This window comes from Ceratina calcarata, unplaced genomic scaffold (assembly GCF_001652005.2).
Source record: "Ceratina calcarata isolate Rehan_Ccalc_2016 unplaced genomic scaffold, ASM165200v1 scaffold147.2, whole genome shotgun sequence".
In the NCBI taxonomy this organism is placed as follows: domain Eukaryota; kingdom Metazoa; phylum Arthropoda; class Insecta; order Hymenoptera; family Apidae; genus Ceratina; species Ceratina calcarata.
This window is the reverse complement of record NW_017135881.1, coordinates 61,156-88,874: the sequence shown is the minus strand read 5'-3', so window position 1 is coordinate 88,874 and position 27,719 is coordinate 61,156. Positions and strand designations below refer to the sequence as shown.

The 27,719-nt window shown below is 44.8% G+C and overlaps 3 protein-coding genes across 9 annotated transcripts in view; 2 read left to right on the top strand and 1 right to left on the bottom strand.

The window, feature by feature from the left end:
- The window catches only part of LOC108631513 (Down syndrome cell adhesion molecule-like protein Dscam2), a 112,641-nt gene extending 91,816 nt beyond the window's left edge, over positions 1-20,825 (top strand). The window contains exons 10-26 of one of the 6 annotated variants that reach the window (XM_018035501.2): positions 28-186; positions 5,701-6,045; positions 10,098-10,403; positions 10,656-10,955; positions 11,500-11,631; positions 11,923-12,098; positions 12,569-12,732; positions 13,210-13,424; positions 14,251-14,844; positions 14,955-15,224; positions 15,395-15,849; positions 16,232-16,505; positions 16,681-16,827; positions 17,032-17,186; positions 18,437-18,656; positions 19,022-19,112; positions 19,185-20,825. In XM_018035501.2, the coding sequence (XP_017890990.1) occupies positions 28-186; positions 5,701-6,045; positions 10,098-10,403; positions 10,656-10,955; positions 11,500-11,631; positions 11,923-12,098; positions 12,569-12,732; positions 13,210-13,424; positions 14,251-14,844; positions 14,955-15,224; positions 15,395-15,849; positions 16,232-16,505; positions 16,681-16,827; positions 17,032-17,186; positions 18,437-18,656; positions 19,022-19,112; positions 19,185-19,449 (4,268 nt within the window). In that variant the 3' untranslated portion in view covers positions 19,450-20,825. Of the gene's footprint in view, positions 1-27; positions 187-1,522; positions 1,805-5,700; positions 6,046-10,097; positions 10,404-10,655; positions 10,956-11,499; positions 11,632-11,922; positions 12,099-12,568; positions 12,733-13,209; positions 13,425-14,250; positions 14,845-14,954; positions 15,225-15,394; positions 15,850-16,231; positions 16,506-16,668; positions 16,828-17,031; positions 17,187-18,436; positions 18,657-19,021; positions 19,113-19,184 lie in introns of all 6 variants that reach the window. The other 5 variants (XM_018035492.2, XM_018035523.2, XM_018035516.2 and 2 more) reach the window with 5 other exon arrangements.
- A 709-nt stretch (positions 20,826-21,534) lies between these two features.
- Positions 21,535-25,242, top strand: LOC108631570 (actin-like protein 6B). Its single transcript, XM_018035569.2, has 6 exons — positions 21,535-21,638; positions 21,741-21,935; positions 22,606-23,043; positions 23,671-24,011; positions 24,097-24,192; positions 24,412-25,242. Exons 1-6 carry the CDS (start codon positions 21,581-21,583, stop codon positions 24,574-24,576), a joined length of 1,293 nt encoding a protein of 430 aa, XP_017891058.1. The 5' UTR covers positions 21,535-21,580; the 3' UTR covers positions 24,577-25,242.
- Positions 25,243-25,298: 56 nt separating this feature from the next.
- The window catches only part of Cln3 (CLN3 lysosomal/endosomal transmembrane protein, battenin), an 11,869-nt gene continuing 9,448 nt past the window's right edge, over positions 25,299-27,719 (bottom strand). For both annotated transcript variants that reach the window (XM_026819296.1, XM_018035548.2), the window contains exons 6-8: positions 27,378-27,527; positions 27,134-27,274; positions 25,299-27,015 (exon numbers count right to left, since the gene is read on the bottom strand). In XM_026819296.1, coding sequence (XP_026675097.1) covers positions 26,875-27,015; positions 27,134-27,274; positions 27,378-27,527 — 432 coding nt within the window. In that variant the 3' untranslated portion in view covers positions 25,299-26,874. The remainder of the gene's footprint in view (positions 27,016-27,133; positions 27,275-27,377; positions 27,528-27,719) is intronic.

Genomic DNA, 27,719 nt, shown 5'->3' with positions numbered 1-27,719 from the left:
GAAACTCTTTTCTCTGGTTGCCTGCAGATGGAAAAGTGCTACCGACGAGTCGTCGCCAGGACGTCTCGAACGGCACGTTGATCTTGCACCACGTCGACAAGAGCACCGATCACGGTGCGTACACGTGCACGGCTAAGAACAACCAGGACCGGAGCGACTCCCAGACAGTACACATCGAAGTGAAAGGTAAAGTTTCTTCCCTCATTTCCCTATGTGTCTGTTTTACTCCGATCGACGTCCCGATCTGCTTAAATTGGAATAACAGCAACGCTGTAGTGCTTCTCGTCACCGGAGCTGATCCGCTCTGCTTGGATTTTTCTTCGACATCGAAAGGGGGCTCGACGATTATCTTTGTAATCGCGAACTTACTCCCTCGGGGATGCAAACGACGTCGAGACACTAATCTTTCGCCTACTTAAAATTTATCCGAAAATCGACGATATTCCGAGGTCTATCATAATCTTCCATTTCAGTGAAAAATTATTATGATAATTTCTGATTGAATTTGCTGAACAGAGCTTTCTGGTCGCACTTCGCAAGCTTGGGAATAATTGCAAATTAAAGTTCCCGCAGTTTGTTGAATGAAATTCTATTCGACTCATTTTTCTCATAATTGAAAATTGTATTCGTAAGTGTAGATTAGCATGTATGTACAGGATGGCATGCGTGGCGCGAGTGTGTGTGGAGTGCGCATAGATTGAAGGTTGAGTCTAGTCGGAAACGTCGGTAAATGAGTCGAGGCTCGATAAAACGGTGTAACAGCTGTGATCGTTACTAAATGACTTGACGCTCTTACATAAGTTTCTGCAATTTGCATATCATCTTTCAATTATCTGATCTCCGGCGCTGCTGTTATTCCAAGCGAAACAAATTTTTGTAATTAATCGTATCGACGCATCAATGATGCAATTTTTCCTCTCGAAAATTAATAACCCTTTCAGATCGACAATTTTTCCGTAGCGAATCAGACTGATACGCTTTTACAGGCAGGACGTTCGAAAACCGATCGTGAATGTATTTAAACAAAAGAATACGTACACGACTACAAGATTGTATATGTATATGTACATATGTATATGTAGGTATAATCAGACTCGCGCTTACAATCGTCGTTGAATTCCGTGAGTCGAGAGGATAACGTGGCTGCGACAGAAAGGACGATCGTTCCATAAGAGGACAGAGAAACGCATTGAAAAACGTTGTTCGCGTCGAATCGAACCCGGTCGTCGTGCTCCGGGAAATACCTGAAGAGAAAAGGGACCTGGCAATCGAAACGCGTCGAATAACGATCGATGCGTGCGCGCCTTTTGTCCGCTTTCAATCGCGTAACCCACGTTCACGATTCCGCGATCATTTTGCAAAAAAAAAGAAAGAAGAATACTCTCCCGATCCCTCGAGTTTCCATGCTAAACTACTTCGACGACTAAAGCCGGGAGTACATAGACGGGGGAGGAAAGGAACAAATTGTTTGGTTTCACGGGCCGTGATTACGTAAAAATGTGTCCTGATTTGTAATTTTCAGTACCGCCTAAAATCGATCAGTTTAGCTTTCCCGCCAATATACAAAAAGGCGCGCGGATCCACGTGGCCTGCGTGGTCAGCGAGGGCGATTCACCGTTGAAGATCACCTGGCTGAAGGACGGGAAGCCGTTGAATTCGACGGAGACGACCACGCACCATATCGGCGAATACGATCTCACGTTGATGATACCGAGCGCGACCACGGCGCATAACGGCAATTATACGTGCGTCGCTAGCAACGATGCCGCCGAAACTTCTCGCACGGCATCGCTATTGGTTCACGGTACGCAGGCAGGAATGGTCGCAACATGCGGAAACCGCATCAAACTTTAACGATTCTTCTCCACTTAAAGCCACGTAAAACCTGCGTTGTTAAACGCGTCGATGCTGAGTGATTACAGTGAATTTTTTATTGCCAAATGGTATTTTTTTTATCGGAGTTTTCACAGATTTAAAAGAATCGGTCCAACTTGGAACGTCGGGTAATGCAAGCTCGTAACGTTACAAATTAAAATGTTCGTCACGGTGATCACGAAAAAAGCATCGGGTGCGCGTACAATCATCCGTGAATGAAAAGTTCGCGCGCAGAAACGTTTCCTGCTTGTCAGCTCGACAACTTTTCACCAGCTGCGCGAACCATTCACACGAGCCCACCCTCTCTGCGAGCCCCTTTATCTCTCTCTCTCATTCTCATTTATCTCTATCTCCCCCACTCTCTACGGTCACCGATTTCAGCCCGCGATCGTCTTTTATTTCCAACCACCCCCTGAACTCCGGCAACTCGGTTAGGAAATTTTCGTTCGCTTCCACCGCACCGTCTGTCCTCCTATTCAAAACAGTCGAACGCGAGCACGAACGACGTATGATTTCACGCTCTATTTTTCTTTCGTTTCTGTTCCACGCTAGTTCCACGGTTCCCGTTCTCCGTCGCTCAGTCCTCGTCGGTAGGATAAATTCCGCAATTGCCGCTGACGAGGGACGCGCACGGAATGGCCGTGAAACGGGCAGGAAAAACGAAGGGAGAACGTGTGCGCTCCATCGTCGATATTAATCGTCACGCGGTGCTCGACGGCAGGACCTCTCGACCGGTTGGAAACTCCCGCTGTAAAGCGCGAGCAAGATCAATCGTTGCCACTCTTCATCCTCGGGCGAGGATTCCGCCTCCCTCTATTTTTTTTCTTTCTCATTTCTCCCTCGTTCTTTCCCCGCTCGTTTGCGTGGCACACGCGAGCGGGTAAGCTCGAACGCGTACGCGCGTTCTCTCTCGCTCCGAGCTCTTCCTCGTCTGTCGGAGGGGCGGTTGGCATTAAAAACCACCACCACCACCGCCGCTGCTGTTGATATCCACCGGCAACCACCCCCGGAGTTCTCTCTAGACGAACAAATCAGTGCAAGCGGAACGAACGAAACTCTTGGCCGTCGTACGAAACGAACGGCCTAAGGGTGATTTTCACGTGCCGCGCCGTGACAACCGGCGAGCCGAAACATCATCCTCGGTGTTACGCGCGTCGCGACACCGCCAACGCGTGTATGTACACATGTCACGATAAATGATTATCTGATATCCCTCTCCTCCCATTCTTTCGGTAGTCCAGAAGAGCGTCTTAAAGAGTCCAGCCCTGAGGCAGAGGACGTGCGATCGCATTCTGCGATCAGCACTTTACGAACGCATGCTGTTGTATATAATTAAAAAAGAAATACATACGACTTATGTTTGTTTTTTTTTGTTTAATTTAATCGATATTCCTTCTACAATTTTCACGATCCCGATGTTACGTTTCGTGTCGCAACATTCTAACAGACCAGGGATTACACAGTACAGACATTTCCGAGAAGAAAGGGTGAAAGCCAGTAGGATAAGCCTTTTTTTTTTAATTATTAGAGCGCGCTGAAGCTGCAGTATTCGACACATAAACGAGAGGAGTGTCGTTCTGTTTTGTCTGAAACGACGTCAACGTGTGTCATCAAACACATATGGAATTCGTATTGTTTGTTCGTTTATCGAACTATCTCGCTGGAACGTAACGCGGCAGATATCCTAAACGCGTATACTCACATATATATATACATGGAATAAGGGACACGGTAAAACGTGGCACGGTGCGCGTAACGTGCACCTGCACACCACAGGGCCGCTTTTCTCTTTGGGGCATTATTCATGTAATGTTGCGCTATCTGCCGTCACCCACACGGTACGGTTTCTCAATTATTCTCAAACAACCTCCACATTCTGTTCTAATACCTTCAGGGCACCGAATATCCCCGAACACACCGCGTGCATCTATCCATTCGCGTATATGTATATCCCCGGCCGAGGCCAACAAGCCAAGTTATTATTGTCGTTCCGTGGCATTACGTCTGGTTTACGTGCCGCGACGAGCGACGTCGTCGTCAAATAAAATATTCGAGAAGCGGGACGATTCCCCTCGTGCGATGCCTCGTCCTGCTCCCTCAGTAAACTCTAGAATTCAAGTACAAAAATCTGGAAAAATTTGTGTACATGCAAACAGTTGCATTCATAAAAGATCTCATTTAACTCTGTTTCATGCTCACAAATTCATATACTAAGTATGCCTTTGTACTTTATTAACAATTCGAAGATGAAATTAAGAGGAGTGGATTTAAAATAAAGGGAAGCGATATCGTTCGGTTGAAACTCTGTAGATATACATACAGAATTGTCTACATAGGGTCTGCGTACTATAAGCCTTTTAATAACTTTAACTAACGGGAGCGGGTCTATTTGATTACCGTAGCGTCATTGATTCGCGGGATAACTGTGCCGAAACGCCCCTTGTGACTTCGTCAATATTAATATGAGCCTATATATATATGTATAATGGCTTATGCATAATGACGGCATAGCCGAGTTGATAAGCCGCGTTGATGTTATCGCATTACGGCGTCCATTACGAGTCCAGCGTAATACGCGCGCCGAGAGCCGAGAGTCGATACTGGCACGGCAAACGATAGATTCAATGGTTTCAATAAGGTTAATGGACTTAGGAAGGCGTAACGTTGCAAAGGACGTCGGTCTGTATTGTGGAGAAGTCGGCTTGTGGGGAGGACGCGCAGCGAAATCTCTGCTGTACATTCACCGTTTCTGTGGGATCGTTCTCATCCGGATTACAGGCCAAATACCGTTCATTCCTAAACGCGTCCGCGGGAACCGAATATAAGACGGAAATTTAATTAGTACAATCTGCATCGTGTATAGATATTATTCAAGATAAAATACAATGGCGATTGTAGATAATAAATTTAATACCGAAAATAGAACCGATACTGTATCAGTTAATTACATGAAACGATACAGTTGATTGAGTTTAGAGATGCTTTAGTGCCATAGACGAGGTATATAAACAGATGCCACCCCACTAGAGCCGATTGATCTTTGTGCAGATTCATTTTGCTGATCTAAATGGGGATGATCCCCGATCTTAAGTTCTATCGCTTAGGATTGATTATGCGCATAAATCAAAACGCCAAAATCTTTTCCATTCGTCTATTAATCTCGATTTAGCCATTTTTTATAATTCATTACATTCGAAACTATTGACTAACTATGCCTGTGCTGGTACATACCTTACTGTACAATAATAATTTAAAGACCGTGACGTAACTCGACCGTAGAGCGAGACGAGAAGGCTTTCGAACTCTCGAACACGATCGATTCGACTCCCGATGCAAACAAGTTCGCGGCAGAGAAAAAATTCAACTTCCTGCAGAGCCGCGTTCCCTACGGTCGCGTCACGATCGCCTCGATAAATCTTTAACCATCAAACTACTCGTTCGGGCTGCCGTATGCTAAGCATTTTCGCGGCAACTAAACGCGCATCGATCATCCCGTCGGAGGAAGCATGTCAACGGGGAAGCAGACATCCTAGGAACTTTGGATCCACCAGCTGCATACCCGCATACACACGTTCGCCCGGCAAGAAACTAATGGGACCGATATTCTTTCCAAGAGACTGGCGTACAACTTTGCTCTAGGTTCGGTAAAGGCTTCGACTCAGCGTTGTAATGGAATCGAATAAAGAGTCGAAGCTCTTGCCGTTATGCGTGTAGCGTGAGACGTCAGCTTTTCTTCTAAGGAGAAATTGGACACATTATTTCCTTGTCAAGACACGATCACGCGTACACGCAAGCTGATCGGTCGAATCTTTTTTTTTTGTGCAGTTCCACCCACGATAGCCCCCTTTAGTTTTAACAAGGACCTATCGGAGGGCGTCCGTGCCCAGGTAACTTGCATGGTCGAGAAAGGCGATCCCCCGTTCACGATCTCCTGGTCAAAGGACGGCGAGCCGATCGCCGGGCCCAATTCAGCCGGATTCGGGAACACTGGGATAACCAGTCCCAACAGACACACCCAGATACCCGTCGGGATGCGCGTAACCAACATTGACGCCCATTCCAGTACCATAGTTATCGAGCGCGTGAGCGCCGCGCACACCGGCAACTATACGTGCATTGCGCGCAATTCAGTGGCCGAGGTCCATTGGACGGCCGAGTTGATCGTTCGTGGTAAAGTAATCCGAGAGAAAACGAAAGCCCGGCCGCACCTTTTTCTATCATCTTCAAAATTGCCGTCACTCACCTTTCTGTTTGTCTGTTTTCTTGCACCCAACTTATGTCAGCGCACCATTTATTGTCTCTAGATCTTTTACGAGCACCGGCTGGCTCGTTCGACTTGCTACTCCTGTCCTGTCAAATACTCAAATTGAGATTCCGTGAATAGATCGTAATAATAATTCTCATTTCATTAGTAATAGTAATTCGTGGCGGAACGTATCGATTGTGAAAATACACTGTTTCGAGGAGGGAGCTCTTAAGTTGTGGAAGGATCTATTCAATTGCTTAAAATCCAGCGCCCGTAAATACAATGGCAGAGGTAATTACACGAAAACGGTGAATGCCTGATTCGATCAATTCACTGTTCACTTCACTCTTGGCATATATACACGAGACAATAACGACCCATAAATAAATCACTCTTAAATTACAATCGACTATTGTTACATAACGTGCACATTTTCCATTTAGATCTACTGTTAGCAGCAGTGCTAGCATTGATCGCGGTAAAATTTTCATATAAAAAGGAAGGGAATTTGATTCAACAATTTATATTAGTGTTCGGTTTTTCAAATAAATTATACGATAATTAATCGAACGCTTGTCACATCGTTTTTATGCTCCGCTCGGTCTCGCGAAAAATCTCAATTTGCGGTCGAAAAACATTTTTCCGTTTGATTAACATTATTGGAGGCAATTAAACGTTCCGACGAGTCAGCCTGAACATATTTACACACTCTATTATAATTATTGTTATCATTGGTATTGTGTAATCACTTGTAAGCACAAGCCGTGCAGCCGCAGCAGCCGCCGCAGCCATCGCAAACCGCGAATCATTTCAAGTAGCATGGGAACGTATCAATTAGGGCTGCGGATCACTTCGTTATCTTCCCTTATTCACGACATAAGTGAAGGCAATCTCGCAGGATAATTTGAATCAATGTTCAAAAATTGCCTCGCTCAATGAACAAATATAATATCATCTTTTCATTAACGCTTGTTATCAGGCGATTCATGGAATCTGTCAACGTTACTTATAACTTATTATCGAGCACGGTACTCAATGGGACACGTCGATACTATGGGACCGCACGATGACGGTACACTACTGGATCAGGGAAAATGAAAACAATGTGATTTAACTTTTGTCTTCGAATGATACGTTTCGATGGTAGTTCCAAAAAAGCCAAAAGAGCGCATCTCTAGATCCGATATTCGGAAAGGATAATAAAAATGAAATGCAGCAAAATGAAAGCAGCAGCAGCAGCAGCAGCAGCAATCGCCCAGCCAGCAACGCGACGCACCAACGCACTTGAGCACCGCACTATCCAGTGTTCTATAGAGACCAGTGCTATCGTATCTTTGTCTAGTCGTGTATATCTCACTGACGCACCGACTATGAAATCGCACTTATCACAATTTCCGAGCTCAATGAGATACCGCGATCCCAATCCTGATACATAGAAACACTTGTTTATTCTCTTCTCAACAAGTGTAGTAAATATTCATCGATTAATTGCTAAAATATACTTTTAATTGGACAGTTGACATATTACTGCATTCAGCAATGAAAATACGTAAGAATACGAAGGGATCGCGGTACTCTCCCAAAGTAAAGCGATTCTGCATGAAAGGGCACCTAGCAACTCTTTTGCGAAAATTCGGCTTCGGCGTGGCACCAGTTCGTCTTAACTTTGTACGGGTACCAAGCAGCCAGCAATGGAAGTACAAAACTTTGAAACTGCTGACTAAACTCGGCATTCGTTCACTTGATCAAGCACACGCATATATGCACCGACAAGTTTTGCTCACTATATTTCTAGCCCGTTTTCATTTACTATTATTTCTCTCGTACCTTATCGTTCCGCCTTATTTCTTTCCGGTCGATTATGGAACACACTTGGCACCAATTCCCACACCGAACGACACCAACCTTTATTGTTTCCCCTGCTGGAAACTGCTCCCGAAACCGTTTTCCTCGAGGCCACTTAATCGACGGCCACGTACACCAAATCTCACCGATTCAACGTGCTACGCTGGCAAACAATTTATTCGTACGGCTGTAAAGCATTAGCAACTCTTAACCCGAATTAACTATATTTTAAAGCAGCAGCAGCAGCAGCAGCAATCGCCCAGCCAGCAACGCGACGCACCAACGCACTTGAGCACCGCACTATCCAGTGTTCTATAGAGACCAGTGCTATCGTATCTTTGTCTAGTCGTGTATATCTCACTGACGCACCGACTATGAAATCGCACTTATCACAATTTCCGAGCTCAATGAGATACCGCGATCCCAATCCTGATACATAGAAACACTTGTTTATTCTCTTCTCAACAAGTGTAGTAAATATTCATCGATTAATTGCTAAAATATACTTTTAATTGGACAGTTGACATATTACTGCATTCAGCAATGAAAATACGTAAGAATACGAAGGGATCGCGGTACTCTCCCAAAGTAAAGCGATTCTGCATGAAAGGGCACCTAGCAACTCTTTTGCGAAAATTCGGCTTCGGCGTGGCACCAGTTCGTCTTAACTTTGTACGGGTACCAAGCAGCCAGCAATGGAAGTACAAAACTTTGAAACTGCTGACTAAACTCGGCATTCGTTCACTTGATCAAGCACACGCATATATGCACCGACAAGTTTTGCTCACTATATTTCTAGCCCGTTTTCATTTACTATTATTTCTCTCGTACCTTATCGTTCCGCCTTATTTCTTTCCGGTCGATTATGGAACACACTTGGCACCAATTCCCACACCGAACGACACCAACCTTTATTGTTTCCCCTGCTGGAAACTGCTCCCGAAACCGTTTTCCTCGAGGCCACTTAATCGACGGCCACGTACACCAAATCTCACCGATTCAACGTGCTACGCTGGCAAACAATTTATTCGTACGGCTGTAAAGCATTAGCAACTCTTAACCCGAATTAACTATATTTTATAATTTATTAAAACAATATTTTCGCGATATATATTTCAAATATTTTCTTAAAACCACCCGTACGGCCAATAATGTAGAAATATTCCAGTCACGTAGCACCTATACATATGTTTCCAGCACCGAAAACAATTGGCCGAAGCAAATATTTGAACGAAAGCACAAAGGGTCCCACCGCGTTTCTATGTCCGCCCGATGCACAATCACCGCAATGTTCTTGAGGATATCTCCGCACAGCACTGATTTTTGCATCGTTCTCTCTATGATGTTACACCGTTATTTAGATCTGTTCTATCACGAGCCACCCACTTATCCGTTTCTTTCTCGTGCACTCGTCTGATCTTCTCTATTAAATCACGTCTACTTTTTCCTTCTCACTCTCTTTCTCTCTCTCTCTCTCTCTCTCTTCCCGTTTTGCCTGTACTTGCAGTCGACAGAGGTAGAAGACAATGTATTCGTCTTATTCAATCACGACAATCCCGTAAAAAAGAAATGCGTATTCTTCTCCTTCATCCTCGGTCGATCGCGCGCACTCCTGAAATTACGTCTTTTGTTTCACTTTTGCGCTGAAGTAGGAAGTTGCAGTAGGCCAATTCAAGAAGTTCGCTCTTGCCTCGGCGCAATAAGCTTAGATGCGAGCGTCCGTGGCATCTGAAATATCCTTTCAACCTCGACGTTGAAAACGCGAAAATATGAAAGCAAACGAAACGATCATTAGAAAAACGTCTCTAAATATTCCTCGTTATTTCCATCGCGTCGCCAAGCGATCAACAAATTCGAGAACCTTGATTCGGGTGGTTTCCCGCTGAAGGCAACGGGCTAACAAGCCCGACCGCGATAATTGCTGAAAAAAGGGAATAACGAGGGAGTCGCGACTGTCAGACAGCCGGATATCCATTAAAAGTCAGCGAGATCTGCAAGTAAAATGGGAAGGAGGAAGCCATTGGGTTCAGGATGAAATTTCAGATGCCACGGTCGTCGACGCGACGGTGCCACGAGAAATCGTCTGCCGACCATCGACTAACGACCGGTATGTGTTGTGCCGGGAAAACAGTGCCACCCCGTTGGGTGATGGAACCCCAAGACGTCCGTGCATCCGAAGGGATGTCGAGGCTGGTGCTGCACTGCCACGCGGACGGATTCCCGCCCCCGGCGGTCTCGTGGCGTCGCGCTAGCGGCGAAAAACCCGGTAATTATCGCGACATCGTCACGCACGAGCACGCCCAGGGCCTCAGGATTCACTCGAACGGGTCCCTGGTCTTCGGCCGGGTTCAAGAGGACCACGAGGGGTTTTATTTGTGCGAAGCGGTGAACGGGATCGGAGCTGGCCTCAGCAAAGTCGTACATCTAACCGTGAACGGTAAGAGCATCCCTCCCACTGTAGCGAAGAAACGAGATCATTCCCCGCGGTGATCTCTCTTTTTTTTTCAATTGAGAGAATGAGCGGGACTTGATGATGAAGCGGGCGGTGTCAAGGGTTTAATCCTCGACTGGGATGGTGCGAGGCGTATCTGATCTGTTCCGCATTAAACGAGCACACCAGTCGAGGATTAATTTGATACGACGTGTGGTTCTTCTTTTTGACGTTGTATCTCGTATTCGTATCAATCAGTTCCCGCCCATTTCGTGGAGAAACATCGTAACCAAACAGCAAGACTGGGCTCGAGCGCGTCGCTACGTTGCCAAGCTAAGGGCGATCATCCCTTGAAGATAATATGGAAAAAGGCAGGCGCTCACTTAGAACAGAAGCTATCCGATTACCGGTACACGGTGAAGGAAGAAAATACGACGGACGGGAGCATCAGCACGCTTGAATTTCTCAGCACGAGCCGAGAGGACAGCGGTAGATACTTTTGTATAGCTTCGAACACTTACGGCCGCGACGAAATGACGATCCACCTGTACATACAAGGTAAGACGGCATCGCAACGCAACCCGGAAATCATATTTCAAGACAATCTTCCGAATCTTGCTGCGCTCTTAATGGCCTCCTGCGTAATGACTCGAACGAATCGGAGATAATCGAGGATTAAAAAAGAAAAATAGAAACGCGTCGATTAAAACAGTTTTTCCCAGAACGCGATAATCCCCGATAACGACGTTACCGCCATGATGCATCGGTTCGAGATCGCGATGAAACAATTTTGATAATGTTTCCGGGTTCTTGGTACTTGCGTATAACTCGATTTCGCGGTACCCGCGTAATTATTGTAATGTATACCGTAATATATATATGTGCACCGTCCATTTAATTTAACGCGTTTTCGCACAAACGGGAGTTGCGCGAGAACGAGATAATCGCGTCTACGATTAGTTCGCAAAATGAAATATGTTTCGATAGAACGAATTTCCATCACGTTACAACTGTTAGAGTACACAATAGCCGCAGTCGGTCGGTTAGTAGCGGTAGAAACGCAGTTAACAAAAGTGATTTTATTCCACGGTGGAACACGCAGAGCCGCCCGACTTCCCGCGGAATCTACACGTGATCGAGAAAGGAAGTCGTTACATCAATATCAGTTGGACCACAAGCCAGGATGGGAACAGCCCTATTACCCAATACATCATCGAGTACAAGACTGACACTGGTAATTAAACGATTTCATCTAAAACGCTTCAATTCTATTTATTTATCAAATGCAGATCCGAATGATTCACCCACAATGGAAGGTGTAAATATTTTCCTGCTGACATTTTCAGAACCAGTGAATTGAATTCCATGAACCAGTAAATTGAATGATATACCCCAGTATTTATTTCTCACATTCGATGTAGATGATTCATCCGTGATGTACATTCAGAATTAAAAAATTCGGTTTTATTAGCACGTCTACCTACAGTTTCACTTTCCTCCCACGTTTCATGCGATTGTTCAACAGGTACCCCGATCTTTCCCTTGACGACTTATTTTACAGAAGTGTGGCGCGATCACAAGTTTCACACAACGGTGCCAGGCACTCAGGCTCACGCTCACGTAAGCGGTCTGCGCCCAGCAGTCCTGTATCAGTTCCGAATATACGCTGAAAACGAATTGGGTCGCAGTCAAGCCAGCGATGTAAGAGTACTAAGAATAGATATTTTCTCCTTAGTTAGAAGAATTGCGAAACACTCATATGATGTGAGATATCATTATAGAAATTGCATTCGTGAAAGGTATTCATTTTATTATGCAAAACGCGTGTACATGTCTCAGTTTAACATACAATTGCGTATTTTATAAAACCAATCTGCCAAAGATGGTCATTTAGAAGTCGATTTATAACCGAGTCGATCATTGTAGTCGCGACTTGACACGCTACAGCGGACCGCAATTTTCTTGCTCGCTGAATTCCGCCTCCGTGGCCTCGCGTAATCGTCCTCAACGTGATTAAAATTCCGCACCGACCCTGCTCCTTATCGCGCGTTCACGTTCGATTGAACGATGGGCCGCGAGGGGGGGATGAAAATCGCACGGGTTTGGAACGTAAAAATTTAATCTCCGCTCGGGCAATCGCAAGCCGTACCGTTTTTCTCTCTTTTCTCCAGATTTTGGAAACCACCACGGAGGGCGAAAAGCCGAGCGGGCCGCCGAGAAATCTCAAGGTGGATCCCGTCAGCTCGACCGAGTTTAACGTCACCTGGGATCCACCTGATCATGATTTATGGAACGGGGAGATACTCGGTTATCACGTCGGCTACAAGGAACATCGGTAACGATCCGAAAGGGGAAACGGGAGCACCGCGCCGCGTCGTCCTTAACGACTACGCGTTCAACTTACGATATAACATACATACCTACCTACCTCTATCTACAATATGTTTCGTTATACTTACGTAGCGACCAGCCGCCAGCATGCCAAATTGCATTCGAGCGCACGCTTCTCGGATAACGCTGATACTCTATACTTTGAGCCATGATAAATAACCGCAGCCACCGACCGCGGTTTTCTCGTTTATTTCAGAGAAACATTGACGTTGAAATATATTTTCGAAACACGTTACACTACCCCATGTGTGCAGTGTGCAATCTGAACGCGGAGTCAGATATTTTTTTTAAAAGTTGCATGAAATAAATGGACTACATGATATTATTTTGTCTCGTATTTTGAAATGCGTCGCTGCGCGGTCGCATTAAATCAAGGAATTTTCGTTATTAATGTGAGAGTAATTAGGAACAAAATGTCTAGGCTGATCTCGGATCAGTACACGTTCCGGACAGTGGAGAGGCGAATCTCTACGGCCAGCGTGGCCCTAGGCCTGGCGAGAACGTCGATGCCCGGTAGACAGTATCAGCTGACGAACTTGAAGAAGTTCACGCGGTACAGCGTAGTAGTGCAAGCGTACAACGCGCTCGGCCAGGGTCCCATGACTCCGGAGGTGATAGCGACTACCCTCGAGGACGGTAAGGAAAATCTTAAACGAGCTACCCAATCCTCTTTAGAAATACGCAACGCGCGCAAACCCGTCGAGCAGACCGTCGCCGCGTTAACGGAAAGCAATTTAACGTAACGCGATCCGGTAGCCGATCAAAAATTCATGAACGGAATAATGCCGTTCGGTTTGGCGAGCCTATCACGAGTCCCGCCATGAATACCAACCGCTGTACATCCGGTTGGGTTTCGAATAAATAATAAATTCACCAGCTAGACTGGCTGGAACTGATCTGCTTGCAAATAAGTTCTTTAATCCCGGGCCCGTGAACGCTGCCACGGCTGGGGGTTAAACTCCTAAGTGCTCTCACCGCGCCGACACAACTTTCACCCGGAGAACGGCGTTTCTTCCACGGACATCCAGCGATATTCTCTCATCCCCGGTGAAAAACGAGTCCGGGGTTCAAGCTACTCGTAATGGAAATGTCGCGGCGGCTTTTAAAACAGTTTCGAAACCGAGTTGCGCCCACAGTTTCACCGTTTGAAAAATTCAGTTGCAAGTTAAATATTGATTCGCGGTAGCTCGAGGCTACTCAACAGTATATTGTATTATTTGGCTGCTTCGTTGCTATTTATCTTTTATCGGTTCGGATTGTATAATAGTACTCAAAAATTTCATTGGGATTGGTAAAAAAGCTTGTTACAAATTAAAAGAGGAGTAGGGAAATGAGAGCCTAAGTCAATACAAGTAAATTACTGTAATTAAAAAAGTGCTCATAGTAAATACGGAGACAAGGAGAATTTAGTTAAATCTAATAGGACGGTCGTAATTGACTTGTGTGATTGAAATGTCCTCAGTGCCGAGCAGCCCGCCACAGGACATCCGTTGCACGGCTCTGTCCTCGCAATCGCTTCAAGTCTCGTGGGACGCGCCGCCTGAATCGAGTTGGAACGGGATCCTGAAAGGCTACAAGGTCATATGGGAAAACATGGACGCGCTGGCCGAGTCCCCGAAGTCGGAAATGAAGATCACCAGTGCCTTGACTATCGTGATCCACGGCCTCGAGAAGTACACCAACTACTCTGTCCAAGTGTTGGCCTCGACCAGGGCCGGGGACGGCATCGCGTCTTCACCTTTGTATTGCGTCACCGAGGAGGACCTGCCGGAGATGCCGGCCGGTGTTAAGGCGGTCGTCAGGTCGGCGACATCGATTATCGTCTCGTGGCAGCCACCGTACAGGAGCAACGGCAACCTCACGTCGTACAACGTTCACATCCGTTGGCTCGGCCCGGAGGGAAAATCGTACACACGGACGTTGCCACCGCATCAGACTAGCTATCTGGCTGAAAGCTTGCACAAGAAAAATCAGTACGAGTTCAGTATAGCAGCGGTCACATCGGTGGGCGAGGGACCGAAGACTCACCCCATTACAGTCTCGCCAACCAGCGACGGTCAGTTAAATTAATTAATCTTAAAATCTGTTAAATCTAATCCATATCAGACTCACTCTGATCTATTTTTATTAAATTCTAAAGCTTCGTTATTTTTTAACTTGTTACAGTTCGAGCTGCGATATACTCTTTCGGTACAGTGCTGGTGGTCCCGTGGAAGCGGAACGTGACGTTACCATGTCAGAGCGTTGGCAATCCCGAACCCTCGGTGACGTGGAAACAATGGGGCCAGATTGTGAAATCCTCGAACAGGGTATCCCTGTTACCGGAGGGATCCCTCCAGATTATGGATCTTCACCGAGAGGACAGCGGAAATTACACTTGTCACGTGAAGAATCGTCACGGATTCGATCAGATCACGCATCGGTTAACCGTGCAAGGTAGATATTTCAATTTCAAACTAAGAATCCTCGTTCACCATCGAAACCATCGCTATAATTCACGAAGCATCATTCCTCCATAAATCTCTTATTTTTCTCTATTCATTGGACTTGTACTGTAAAAAAATTTTTTTTTTACGTAGAATAATTTTGTTTGTGTGCTTTGGTAGTTCCACCGGCAGCTCCGTTGCTTCACGCAACGAACGTGACAAGTAATACGATCAACGTCCAATGGAAAAACGGCGACGACGGCGGCGCGCCGATAAGGGGTTACATCCTCCACTACAAACGGGAATCAGGCGAATGGGAAGAAGTGAAGGTCTCCCATAAGATCAACAGTTTCGTGCTCTCACGGCTATGGTGTGGGAACGATTATCAAATGTATCTGACCGCGTACAATCGGATCGGCATGGGCTCCCCGAGTGAGATCGTGAAAGCTAGAACCAAAGGGTCGAAACCGGACGAGTCGCCCAGCAACGGTGAGAAATTCATCACCGTGAACGTGTCGTGGATCACGCTCCATCTGAGCATGTGGAGCGACGGTGGCTGTCCCATCACGCACTTCGAGCTCGAGTACAGAAAAAACAGCGACGATATGTGGACGCTGGTGTCGAACAACATCGAGGTATTCAAAATAATAACGCTAGCTAGTTGTGTTTTCTATTAAACTCTTCGAGCGTAGAGTACACGCTTCAAAATTGGAGTCATTAGCTAAAAACGTGCATCATTTATAGTGCAGGGTAGTTTCTATTTTCACATCTCTCTCTCTCTCTCGCGAGAACAATAACGCAGACGTACCAATACCACGTTACACAAAATATTACAATTTTTTTCATTACTTTTACGTATTTAATTCTATTTTCTAAAGACTATGTGCTTTTCTATTAATCGCCTTTCGATTAAATAATTCGTTCAATAATTGCTGGGAGAGATTTCAGGGATTGAGGACGGACGAGCCGTCCCGATCCTCAATATTGCAGTAAATAGCCAGAATATTCGTTGTTCAGGTACAAAAGACGTACACGCTGAGCGAGCTGCAATCTGGAACGACCTACGACATCCGAATAAGGGCGCACAATAACGCGGGTTTCTCGGTCGCCGAGTATAGGATAACTACTCAGCAGCCTCACACCAGCAGCACAATCCCGTCCGTCGAGATCGATCATTACATTCCTCAGCACACGTCCGTCTACTCGGATCTGAAATTGATTATCCCGCTGATTCTGAGCTCTCTTGCGATTATCGCCGCCGCCGGTGCAGTCTTCTATTGTTTCCGGAAACGTTAGTAGCAAGCCTCTTCCGTAATCCTAATACAGGTTCAGAAACACTTTGTTCAGTTCTAAAACGCTGATTTCGAAATGCGAGACACTTGCGAAATAATTTCTATTTCTCGAAACAAATTGTGTTTGAATCTATGCTAGACGTAACGATCCGATGACCGTAGGTCCATTTATAGGAGAGATGGCGAGCCTCCACGACGCTCAGACCGCGGCCGCCTTAGACAATAAACAGAACATGGAACAGCGCGAACAATATTACGCGACCGTGCGAAAGCCTCTTCGTTCGCCGATACACGAGATGGCCACCTTGGAAAAAATTCCAGGTGAGTTAAAAAGGGAGCGAGCGCGACGTTAAGTGGCTCTTGTTTAATTAGCTCATTAAGTCTTTCTTTGCGAAGAACAAAGTGCGAGATTTTCCTTTTTTTGTAATACACACAGTATCTACGTCGGCAGTGTTAATCATCGTTGCATAGAAGATTTGTGTGTTCTTGAAATAAACTAGAAAATTCTTGGTAAAATGATTGCAGAATATTCGGAAGACATCTACCCTTACGCGACCTTTCAACTGGAGGAGAGCGTGCCACCGGGAGGCGATAGTCGGTGTAATTCCGCAGCACCACTTCAGACCTTCGTCTATCACGATCCACGTCTGTCCACTGCCGACACTCTTCAATTAAGAGAGGTATCGTCCTACCGTTCTCAGTTTGCTTTTGTCATTCACCATCGCTTTCCACCACTCACCGTTCGTCTCTATTTCTTCGTGGAGCCAATGCGAAACACTTGCGCACACCGCATGCCTCCTTTTCTATTCCTCGTCACATTTTTTTTTTTAGTGTTTCAGATAAAAGTTCGTACTTTTACATATCCGATTAGCCTTATTAATGTTTGTTGCATATTATAACTGTGCTAAATAGCGAACTTTTATCTGCTGAGAAGAATTCCTGCTAAAGCTTCAATTCCTGCCTTTATCACTGTCTCCCCAAAAGATCAAGATAGAGCAGCATTAAAAGGCAAAACATCAGCAATGCAGCAGGAGGAAAAGTACAAATTCCGCTTGAGCATGTTTTCGCATTAGTCTCTGCTGTAGGCGCGTCGCGCACAAGTCCAATCGCATTTCGCGCGCGCACATCGGCCTTGGCTACCCGTCATTGTTTGGAGATTGTCTGCCACTACGACTGTTTGTACAATTTTTTTTTCCGCGATACGATCGAAAAACGTGCGGAGACGTAATACGCGTCGGGAGAGTCAACACCACCATCAGTCGGCGATAAAATAATTGTGTGCCAAAAAATGAGACGAGAATTCATGCGTTGAGTAGAGAATCAGCGCGCGCGGATCGAGTAGAACAAGATGTGCATCATAGAGAAATCGATCATTGTGACTGCTGGTCCCACCTTGCTTCGTTTCGCATCTGTCCTGATCAAGTCCATCGAGGAACCGCAACACCGATACCAACGGTCATACTTCTCTCGACATTGTACTATATAAATCATTCTATACACATTTCTCGCCAATCTCTCTTGTTACATTAGCTCGTCTAGTTGTAGAATAACAAGCGTTATTACGTACCATCGACGCGTCCCGTGCGAATCAGATTTGATTGGATAATCAACGACACAGCTATAGAGGACAGATAGTAGTGACTGTCAAAGATCAGCGCCATTCGATCTCGCCGAAGGCGATCGATGAATTTGTAATAATGATACATAGGGCGTAGAAATATCGGAATCGATGGCTCTGATCTGAAATAGAGATCTCTAGCTGGCTAGCTCGTAGCAATGAACACCTCTGAATGAGTGGCTCGCGATATATTAGGAGAGATATCGAAGAAGAGAAAATAAACAAGAAAAGAAAGAGATCGGTGTAGCGCGTCTCCTCGTTTCCTCGTGCGATGTGCCGAAGATTCATCGAAACAATTCCGTCTGATTGCAGTCGGATTGCAACCGATACACTAAGGTGCGCGGAGGCCGTTCGTCCTCTGCGCCGTTGCACAAAACGCACAAGGTCAATCAGGGCAAGTCCGAGTCGGAGGAATACGACACCCTGGGCTCGGATAGCGACACGGAAGTCGGGACCAGCAGCCGAACCGAGTCTTCAAATCACCTCGTCGATTCGCACCACTCGGTGTCTGCGGCCGACTCGCGTGTCCACAGTATGCAATCTTTCTCATCCTTCTCTATTCGATTTTTACCCGTTGTTTTATCCCCTCTGTTTGGCCCTGTTGTTCAAAGCCGGCGCGCTCCTCGATCCCCGACGAGCCCTCTTTTGATCGTCCGATCCGAAAAAGGAAACGGAAGGGAGAGGAGCGTCGCTTGAATTTTTTTCCATGCATCGCAGTACTACCGGTCGTCCGTTCCCGTTGCCTGTCTATATTCGTTCGTTAGAGTGCACCGACCGAGTATTTCACGCTTGTTTGTTGTCGTAAAACGTTCGAACGGAATCGGGGGTTTTCCACGGAAAGAAAACCTCGCGAGACACGTTTTCGCTGCGCAAAATCGATTCGTTGCTTGGTTGCAGACTTCCTGTACCATGGACCAGAATCTAGCACGTCTACAGAAACCTCACCGATTTTTGAGAGAAAATCGTTTCCTGGAAGGGGAAGATCCAAGTAAGCTTGCCGAGTATTGGATTATTTCACTTAAATAGGAAAACGTGACGAACGCCCGTTGTTCTGTTGAAGGATGTTACAGCTGGCGCGTTATACCAGCGAGGAGACCCGTTCCAACTTCGGCCCAATCCCCGGGTTTGGCCATACCAAGCACCAGTCGAGCAATTCCTGTTCCAATAGGGACCAGGAGCGTGACGGATCAGGGAACATGTTCATCCCCAAGCTGGACCCACCCACGGGCTTCTCCGACGCGTTTGAGCTAAGCGAAGCGGAATGCGACCTCGATCGCGGCCACAGTAGCCAACGAAACGTCCGTGACTTCGTAATCGCGGTGTAAATAAAAAGAGAAATGAACAAAACGTAGAACCCCTCCGACGAGAACCTCCCCATGATGCTGCGCGAACCTGCGAAACGAACAGAAATCCCATTTCAAATTTATCTCGATGTAAAAATAAACGATACCGTGGTCCGTCTTTCGTTAATTATTACAGGCCACCTCGAGATCGGCCGCTGACTATGTGCTCCATGTTCGTGTTCCTGGCCTATGTCGATGAAACAAGCGTCGATCGTATCCTATTTTAAGAAGAAGCAATGAACAAACTCGACCATGTGTTCTCCAAACTGCCAAACTCCGTTCGAATTCGCGAGAACCAGCGAACCATGCGACGCCGCATGTGCAGGCGACCCTCGTTTCAGTTTTGAACGAACCGTAGATCCCTAGACGCGGGAGAGTTTTATCGAAATTTTAATTCAACTGCCATTTCGTTCGAGAGAAGAGATTTTTCCTGTCGTAAAAGGAAGTTCTCCTAGTCCTCCACCTCGTAAATTAGACGAATTCTTGCGGATTGACGAACGTTTTTATTATACGATACGTTGGAGATCAACCAACACACACACACACACGTCCGTTCGAATCTGTTTCACGCGAAGACTGCAAACGATCCAACGAGGAAAATCTTTTAATTTCCCCGTTGAGAAAGTCTCCTAATCGTGTTTCTTACAATTAACGCAACGAAAGATTAGAATCTTTAACTGTCGTCGAACGCGAATCGTCCTATTATCAAGACTACGTTGCAGCAAACGTTCCACGAGATGAACAGTTTCAACACCGTTAACACCGTGTGCAGATAAATGCATATCCCGAGCGAGCAATACGCGATTTGTTACGAGTTTACTTGGTCTTCCAATTTTTCTAGATCGTTTTATCTACCGATCTTTTCACCGGCATCGTCATCGTATATAAGAAGCTACGAGGGCGCGTAGGGATAACATTTTTATCGAGCAAGCATCTTCGATACGTTTTTCTCGTTCGTTCATGAAGCAAAATGTGTGGTATACGTGTAACGTAAGTAACAAAACCTAAGCCGTGAACAAAGCAGAATAAATGAAATCATGTTTCGTCGTTGTCATCGGTGTTGTTTCTCACTCGCGCGAGACTGAAAATCGTTAGTAGATGAAACCGTGTAGTATAAAACTTTTAACGTTGAAACGATTAAGAAAAAAAAAAAAACTATTATCTGTAAGATGTCTGTACTTATCAATACTGCTAACCGTGTGTACACGTATCGTACCTCACCAGAACGCGCGGACGCGGGTCACGGGGGAGAATATTGCGCACCGATTAACGATCGACGGACCGAGTGATACGCTAAGGGAAAACCGACAAGTAACAGAAAAACCACAAAAAAAAAGAATAAAATAAAAAAAAATTTATTCGACTGTCGTTAAACGAAAAAAATACATGCATACACCGAGCCTCTAACGCAATGTGTTGTAATCGAATCAGTTTAATCGATACGCGAAAAGAAAGGATGTAAGATATCCAATCGATCGTTCACTCGGCAACGTGACGATAATTTTTCTGTGAGTATAAGTACTCTCCTCTCGTTATGTCGGCGCCCCCGATCGGAAAGAGCATCGGCGCGCGAGCTCGAATCGGGGGCTTCGAAAGAAGAGAATATCGATCTGTTGACAAATCGTATACTTTATAATATATGAACGAATGATTTACCACGAAATTCGTACTATTGTGTTTTTAGACGACTTTAGATTGTTTATATTCTATTTACTTTGTAAAATATACAACACTAATTCCATAACGGAAACACGTTCGTCCATTAATTATTTCAACCATTTCCGCGATCAATCCCTGAAGAACAAAGTCCAATAGTTTAAAAGACACGGGAACCATTGGGGCGGTAAAAGTAGAACGGGCGAAGTAATCTCTGTTCCAGGAGAATTAAGAGTCCTACCGTAACGCCGGACGAAGTGAATTTCGCATGACAAAAGCGGCGCTCGTTCGGAAACGCTTTTCGCTGATCGATCGCGTGGCTCGGTCTCCTCCCGATCGCCGATTCAAATAATATGCAGAAGGAGGGAATGCAGGAGCGTCGGCGGCTTGCAGAATCCTCGCGGTCGGAGGGTGGTGAGAGGGGTTGCATGGACCGGTCGAAGCAGGGTTGGTGAGCATGCGCCCGGAGGTCCTTTCCTCTCCAGATACTATGAGCGGTGGTGTCTACGGCGGAGGTATGTGTTACGGGCTCCGCGATATTTTGCGGGATTGAAAAAAGAGATAGACGGTCATACGGGGTAGGTGAATTCCGTAAAGCGTTTGGATTCTTCCCGCAGACGAGGTCGGTGCTATCATTTTCGACGCCGGACACCAGAGCCTTCGCGTGGGTTATGGCGGTGAGGACACGCCGAAGGCCGAAATTCCGACGAGCCTCGGCGTGTGGGAGGAGAATGTCGAGGCACCGGACGGACAGCAGGACATCAAGAAGCACTACAATATCGATGTCACGGCCATCCAAGTGCGAAAGAAGGGTATGCACCAATTATCCGCCGCGTAATCCCATCGCCGGGTACACGGCTACGTCCCCATCCTTAAGTCCAATTAAAACACATGATAGGATGCTCATACATTCGAACTGACGGATAGATCATTACATTTTTATATATGAAACATGTTCCTAAGTTTTTGTTAACCGACGAGATATCCTGCGACATGGTACCTATCGTACTATGCCAGAGACGAGTTATCCCGCGACACAACGTGATTCGCACGACGCCGCGAACAAGATATCCCGTGTGTTTATTTACCAGATTACAAGGAAAGTCCTATGCAATTTTCTTTTAACTGAATAATTGGCAAAGAACAAAATAATTAATCGAGTCCTGAAGTATTTGAGATATTTTCGATGGAGGAACAGCCGAATATTGTCAGTACTAATAAAATTTCAATTAACTATATTTAACTCCTTAAATATCGGAGTTATAAAAAAATGCATAGGACCTTTCTTGTACAGGACATCAGTGCCTATAAGTCCTGTATAAAAAAAAAACTTTTCGCTAGCGTCAATAATTAAGCGCTTCGCGATCACGTACGAGATATCTCGCGACACAATATCTGTCTAGATACGGTACGATGACCGTACCGATGACCGTGGTCTAGAAGACCGATTATATAACCGAAGGATTGACGTTTGGTTGTTAGATATGGAGATAGTTAGCCTAATGAAGGATGGCATGATCGAGGACTGGGACATGTTCGAACGGCTGACGGAGTACACGTACAAGCAACGTCTCCACGCTCTCGCGGAGCACCACCCGATCCTGATGACCGAGTGCCCATGGAACACGAGGCTGAAACGAGAAAAGCTGCTGGAGCTGATGTTCGAGAAATTCAACGTCCCGGCGATGTACATCTGCAAGAACGCGGTACTGGCCGCTTACGCGAACGGTAGGTCGACGGCGATGGTGGTGGACAGCGGGGCGACTCATACGAGCGCGGTTCCGGTCCACGATGGATACGTGATCACTCAGGGGATCGTGAAAAGCCCGTTGGGCGGCGACTTTATCACCATGCAATGCAGGCAGTTCTTCGAGGAAAAGGACATCGAGCTGTCTCCCGCCTGCATGGTCGCGAGCAAAGGCAAGTTCTTAGCAAAATATCAAATATTATGAATAGTAGAATATGAACAGTATAAAATTCGCAACGAACGAATGATTATTTCGAAGAAGGATATAAATCCACAATCTAAAAATAACATGACTCCATTAACGTGACATAATACAAATGTTAACTTAATTGACGTTCAGGGTGTCGTTCAGTGAATTAACGTGCTATAAAAAGATATACTAAGCACGTCGTGTACCGAGCGGAGTCTATAATGGGTCACAAAGGGAGCAATCTTTAATCCTTTCAGCGCATATTTTGAACGATGAACGCGCGCTGTGTACAGAGCACTTGAGTCATAATACGTTGATTGCACGCATTCAACGCCCGTGCGCTTCTAACGCGCGTGCTGGACAGATTTACTGAACACTTACCAACGTTGAATGGGTTAAGGAGTTTTTAAAGTCGAACTTTTTGCTCGCCGCCCTCTTTTAACGAAACCTCTTCTGTCGCTGCTGGATACAAGCTTCGTAAAATAAATTATGCTCCGACTTTGTATCACACGAAACACTTTCAACCGTTTAATTAATTTTCTTTATATACGTTAATTCTCTTAGAATATTGAAAAAACAACTGGAAAGTAATGAATAATTGATTCTACAGACGTGGTTCGTGAGAGAGACCCTCCACGATGGACCAAACGACCCGGTGCTCAGCCAACATCTTCCTGGTTGACCTACATGGTCCGCGAACTGTTGCAAGACTTCCAGATGAACTGTCTTCAAGTCTCCGATAGTCCGTACGATGAGGACGTGGCCAATACTCTACCGATGAAACATTACGAGTTCCCAACTGGATACAACGACGATTTCGGCTCCGTTAGGCTAATGATACCGGAAGCTTTGTTCGATCCTAGTAACGTGAAGGGTGTCGGAGCCAGTATCCTCGGCGTTGGCCCGCTTGTAACAACGAGCGTAGGCATGTGCGACATGGACATCAGACCCGTAAGTATCTCTGTCCTTATTTAGCATGCATGAACTTCCGAGAAAGTAATTGTCTCCTATAAGTTAAAATAATTCGGTTCCTCAGAGTCTCTATGGGAGCGTCGTGGTTACCGGTGGCAATTCCTGTTTACAAGGCTTTAGTGAAAGACTGAATCGTGATTTAGCCAGCAAAACTCCACCAGTGAGTATCGTTTACCTCTTTTTCAAATAGAATTTTGTTTGATCATGTAATAAGAAGCGGAATGTTTGATTAATAATCCCGATTCGCTAACTTCTACTGATGAATTATTTAATATTAGGATATACATGTTAATGAAATATAGCGATGTTTTCTTGCCACTGTAGACAGAATTTATTCTCGACATTCCATAGCGCAATGTTGATTTATTTGACTTTACAGAGTATGAGACTGAAAATTATAAGCGCAAACAGCTCTAGCGAGCGTCGCTACGGCGCGTGGATTGGCGGATCGATCCTCAGCTCGCTCGGATCATTCCAACAGATGTGGCTATCTCGACAGGAGTACGAAGAGTCGGGGAAACTGATCCTGGAACGGTGCGCGTGATGATCAAAGAATGAAAGATTCCAATCAAAAGAAAAGAAGTAATCGTTAATTATTTTTACAAAGTGTCTGACATGACATTTCTAACATGTCCATTTTGTATTTCGTCGAGGAGACAGTCAATTTTGTCGTTAAGTAAGTTAGGTTCCGAATGATATTCGAGAGCGAGAAAGGCCAACTCGAGACAATATGAGCGACTGATATCAAACGATGTTGCACGAAATGAGCATGCATAGAGTTTAGAAGAAAAGAGATCAAACACGTTTAGTCAGTGTGGTTTTCACGGAATTCGTCGGGAGAAATATTTGCTCCTTCGCGAATCAGCGATAATCAGAGAAAAAAATCTGCGGACGCGAGTTCTTCGCTTGAATCGCACACTGGCGTAATTTTTAGGCAAATTCGTACGATGCGTTTCTAAAAGGAGAGAAAAACACAGTTCCTAACTGCTCGAAGAATTTTCCATTCGCGTGCATTGCTTAAAGTACTAATATCATTATTTGCAGAAGTTTTAATTAAAAGACTTATACAGTAGATTATACTTATAGTTTGTAACATTTATTGTACTTAGTTATTGTATAATGAAACAGGTTTAAGTGAAATTGTACGGTTACAATATTTCTGAATCCTGTAAGTTATTTAAAAGTTCAAATAAGTACTTTATTAAAGGTACACTCTTTATCCATTTATTTAATGTCCTTCTCAGGAATAACTGAAAGATTTTGTCGTTTATTTAAAAATTTTATTACTCACAACAAAATATTACAATATTTTAAACAATTCAATTCCAATTTTCGTTTGTATTCCACGCATCTCCACTATTCGTTGTTTTTTTCTTTAATAAAAACAAAAGAACGAAAAATAAAATACAAGAAACTAAAATTGAGGGAATCGTGAACCCCGCGACACGTAACGGGCAGTTTCAATTCCACGACGACAAATATATGTGAAACATATAAACAATATAATATTTCGAGTATAAATATATTTATATTTCAATAAATGTAGGAAGCAGTATTATCGGTATATCACATATACAAGACGTATTTAGGAAAAGGCGAATTATTTTATTAGAAAACGAAAAATCGAATTACTTTTCTCTCACGGAGACGATTAAACGTTCGCGAAAATTTCCGGTCCTCCTTATTCTCCTAACTCGATTATTCTAATTAATAATTGCGCATGTTCCAATTGTGATTTTGACGAGGAATGTTTGGCATTTTGCTTGAAATATAAAGATCGATGCATTATTTTCTTCTTTTACGGGTAACAAAAATTGGTATCAAAAAGCACGCACAATGATTTTTCTCTCTCTAAGAAACTTACATAGAAAAACGCATTGTTATCACTACGGCATGGGCAATTGTGAACATGGTGTTTTCTATTGTAATAAAAGACGTATCCTTGTCACCGGCGGCTTCAAAACGTTACTTCTACAAGGCACGAGCGTGCATTTGCATAATGTGCAAAAAGAAGAAAAGTGCCGTAAACCGAACTCCCTTTTTTGCGTTCATAAAATACAACTACGACGCGCTCACTAAAAAAAATACTGGTGCCGTTCTCATCATTGAATGAATAATATAGTACAAACTTATCAACTAAAGAAGTTATCGTCGAACGCATGTATACGTGCAATCATAGCCAGAGAACTTGTGTCAATACAAATCCCGGTTACGTACATACGTGCACGTAAAGACTTAGGTCGAGACAGAAATGCCTCAGCCGCGACGCAATTTTTATTTTAAAAAAAATTTTTGTCGATAGCGTGTACTTCCGAGTTTGTTTTGTTTCTCTTTTGAAGCAACGCACAGCGGAACGCAATCTGTTTGTAAAATAGTTCCCGTTCCTAGTCTCTTAAATATTTGTACCAAATAAATCTCAGGACGATCAGAGCTTAGAGCCTAGCGAGTTTAAATTCTTCTGGTTCAGGAACATGTCTGTTTCGACAGCATGCAATCCGCAAGTTCCCAGCACCATTTATAGCTCGAGTTCAACGGAAAGTCGAGAACTCCGCAGTCATCGATCACTATTTCCCTGTTCCATTTTTACTAACAACGTTTCAATAGGTACTCGCGTAGCACCGAAGTCAACACAAACGAGGTATCAAGCTCAATTGCCACAGTATCAATTGCACATCGCTATAATAACTGTTACTATACTGGCTAGAAATCATGACAGACGAGCCGACGCTATTGTCAGCGTTATCAAGACCGTGGACGACTTATCAAAGAGAATTTGGTAATAAATAATACACTTATATCGGATGATCGTCGAAACAAAAATACTATTTTCTATTTGTCGTTCCTAGCTGCCAACTCGATGCGGTTGTGGCAATCTGCAAATAGCGTTGTGAACCGGCATTGACAACCAGCCTGCCAACGCGATCCCGATCGAATCGGCCATCGTGGCGATTCCTAAAGAAATTTTCCGGTCCGCCCTTGGGATCTGCGCATACAAAATTACATTAATGATATTCGAGCTAATGTAATAACGTTCGTCTTTTTAGGTCGTATGAATAGAAGCTCGCGTGCATAGTAATTTGTCAAAATGAATAAATAGTTACCTCCGTGGACATTCGATAGAATGTATTCACGTACGCTCCGCCACCAAGGAGGCCTTCCCACAAAACAAGCGCGAACACGATCCAAATACTCGGCATGTAATAGAACAACGTCTCGAACAACAGAATTATAACATTGACAAACTGAAACAAATATGTATTTTGCGATTAGAACTTGATAAGGGCCACGATTTCATTATCAATTTATAAGTTTCCATTTGAATGCCATACGGACGAAAGAAAATACCTGTAGAACAGCCATTATCCAGATTTTGTTAATCGTAACGAGGTTCACAGACGATCTTGAGATAAACACGCCGATCTGATAGTCCACCTGGAGCCATCGGTACTGCTCCGCGTGTGACAGCCAAATTCCATCGTATTGGATCAATTCATACTGAAAAATTCGTCACGAATCCATGAGAACACATTTGATCACTATTGTTTCGTACGCGATCAATATAGGCAATTGCGCCTGTCTGGAGATACCGCAATCTGAAGATGGACTCTTACTAAGCCTTACAGATTATGATTAAGGATGTTTAGGCTATACATATACTTAAACAATGCTGGCATGTTGAATTTGTTA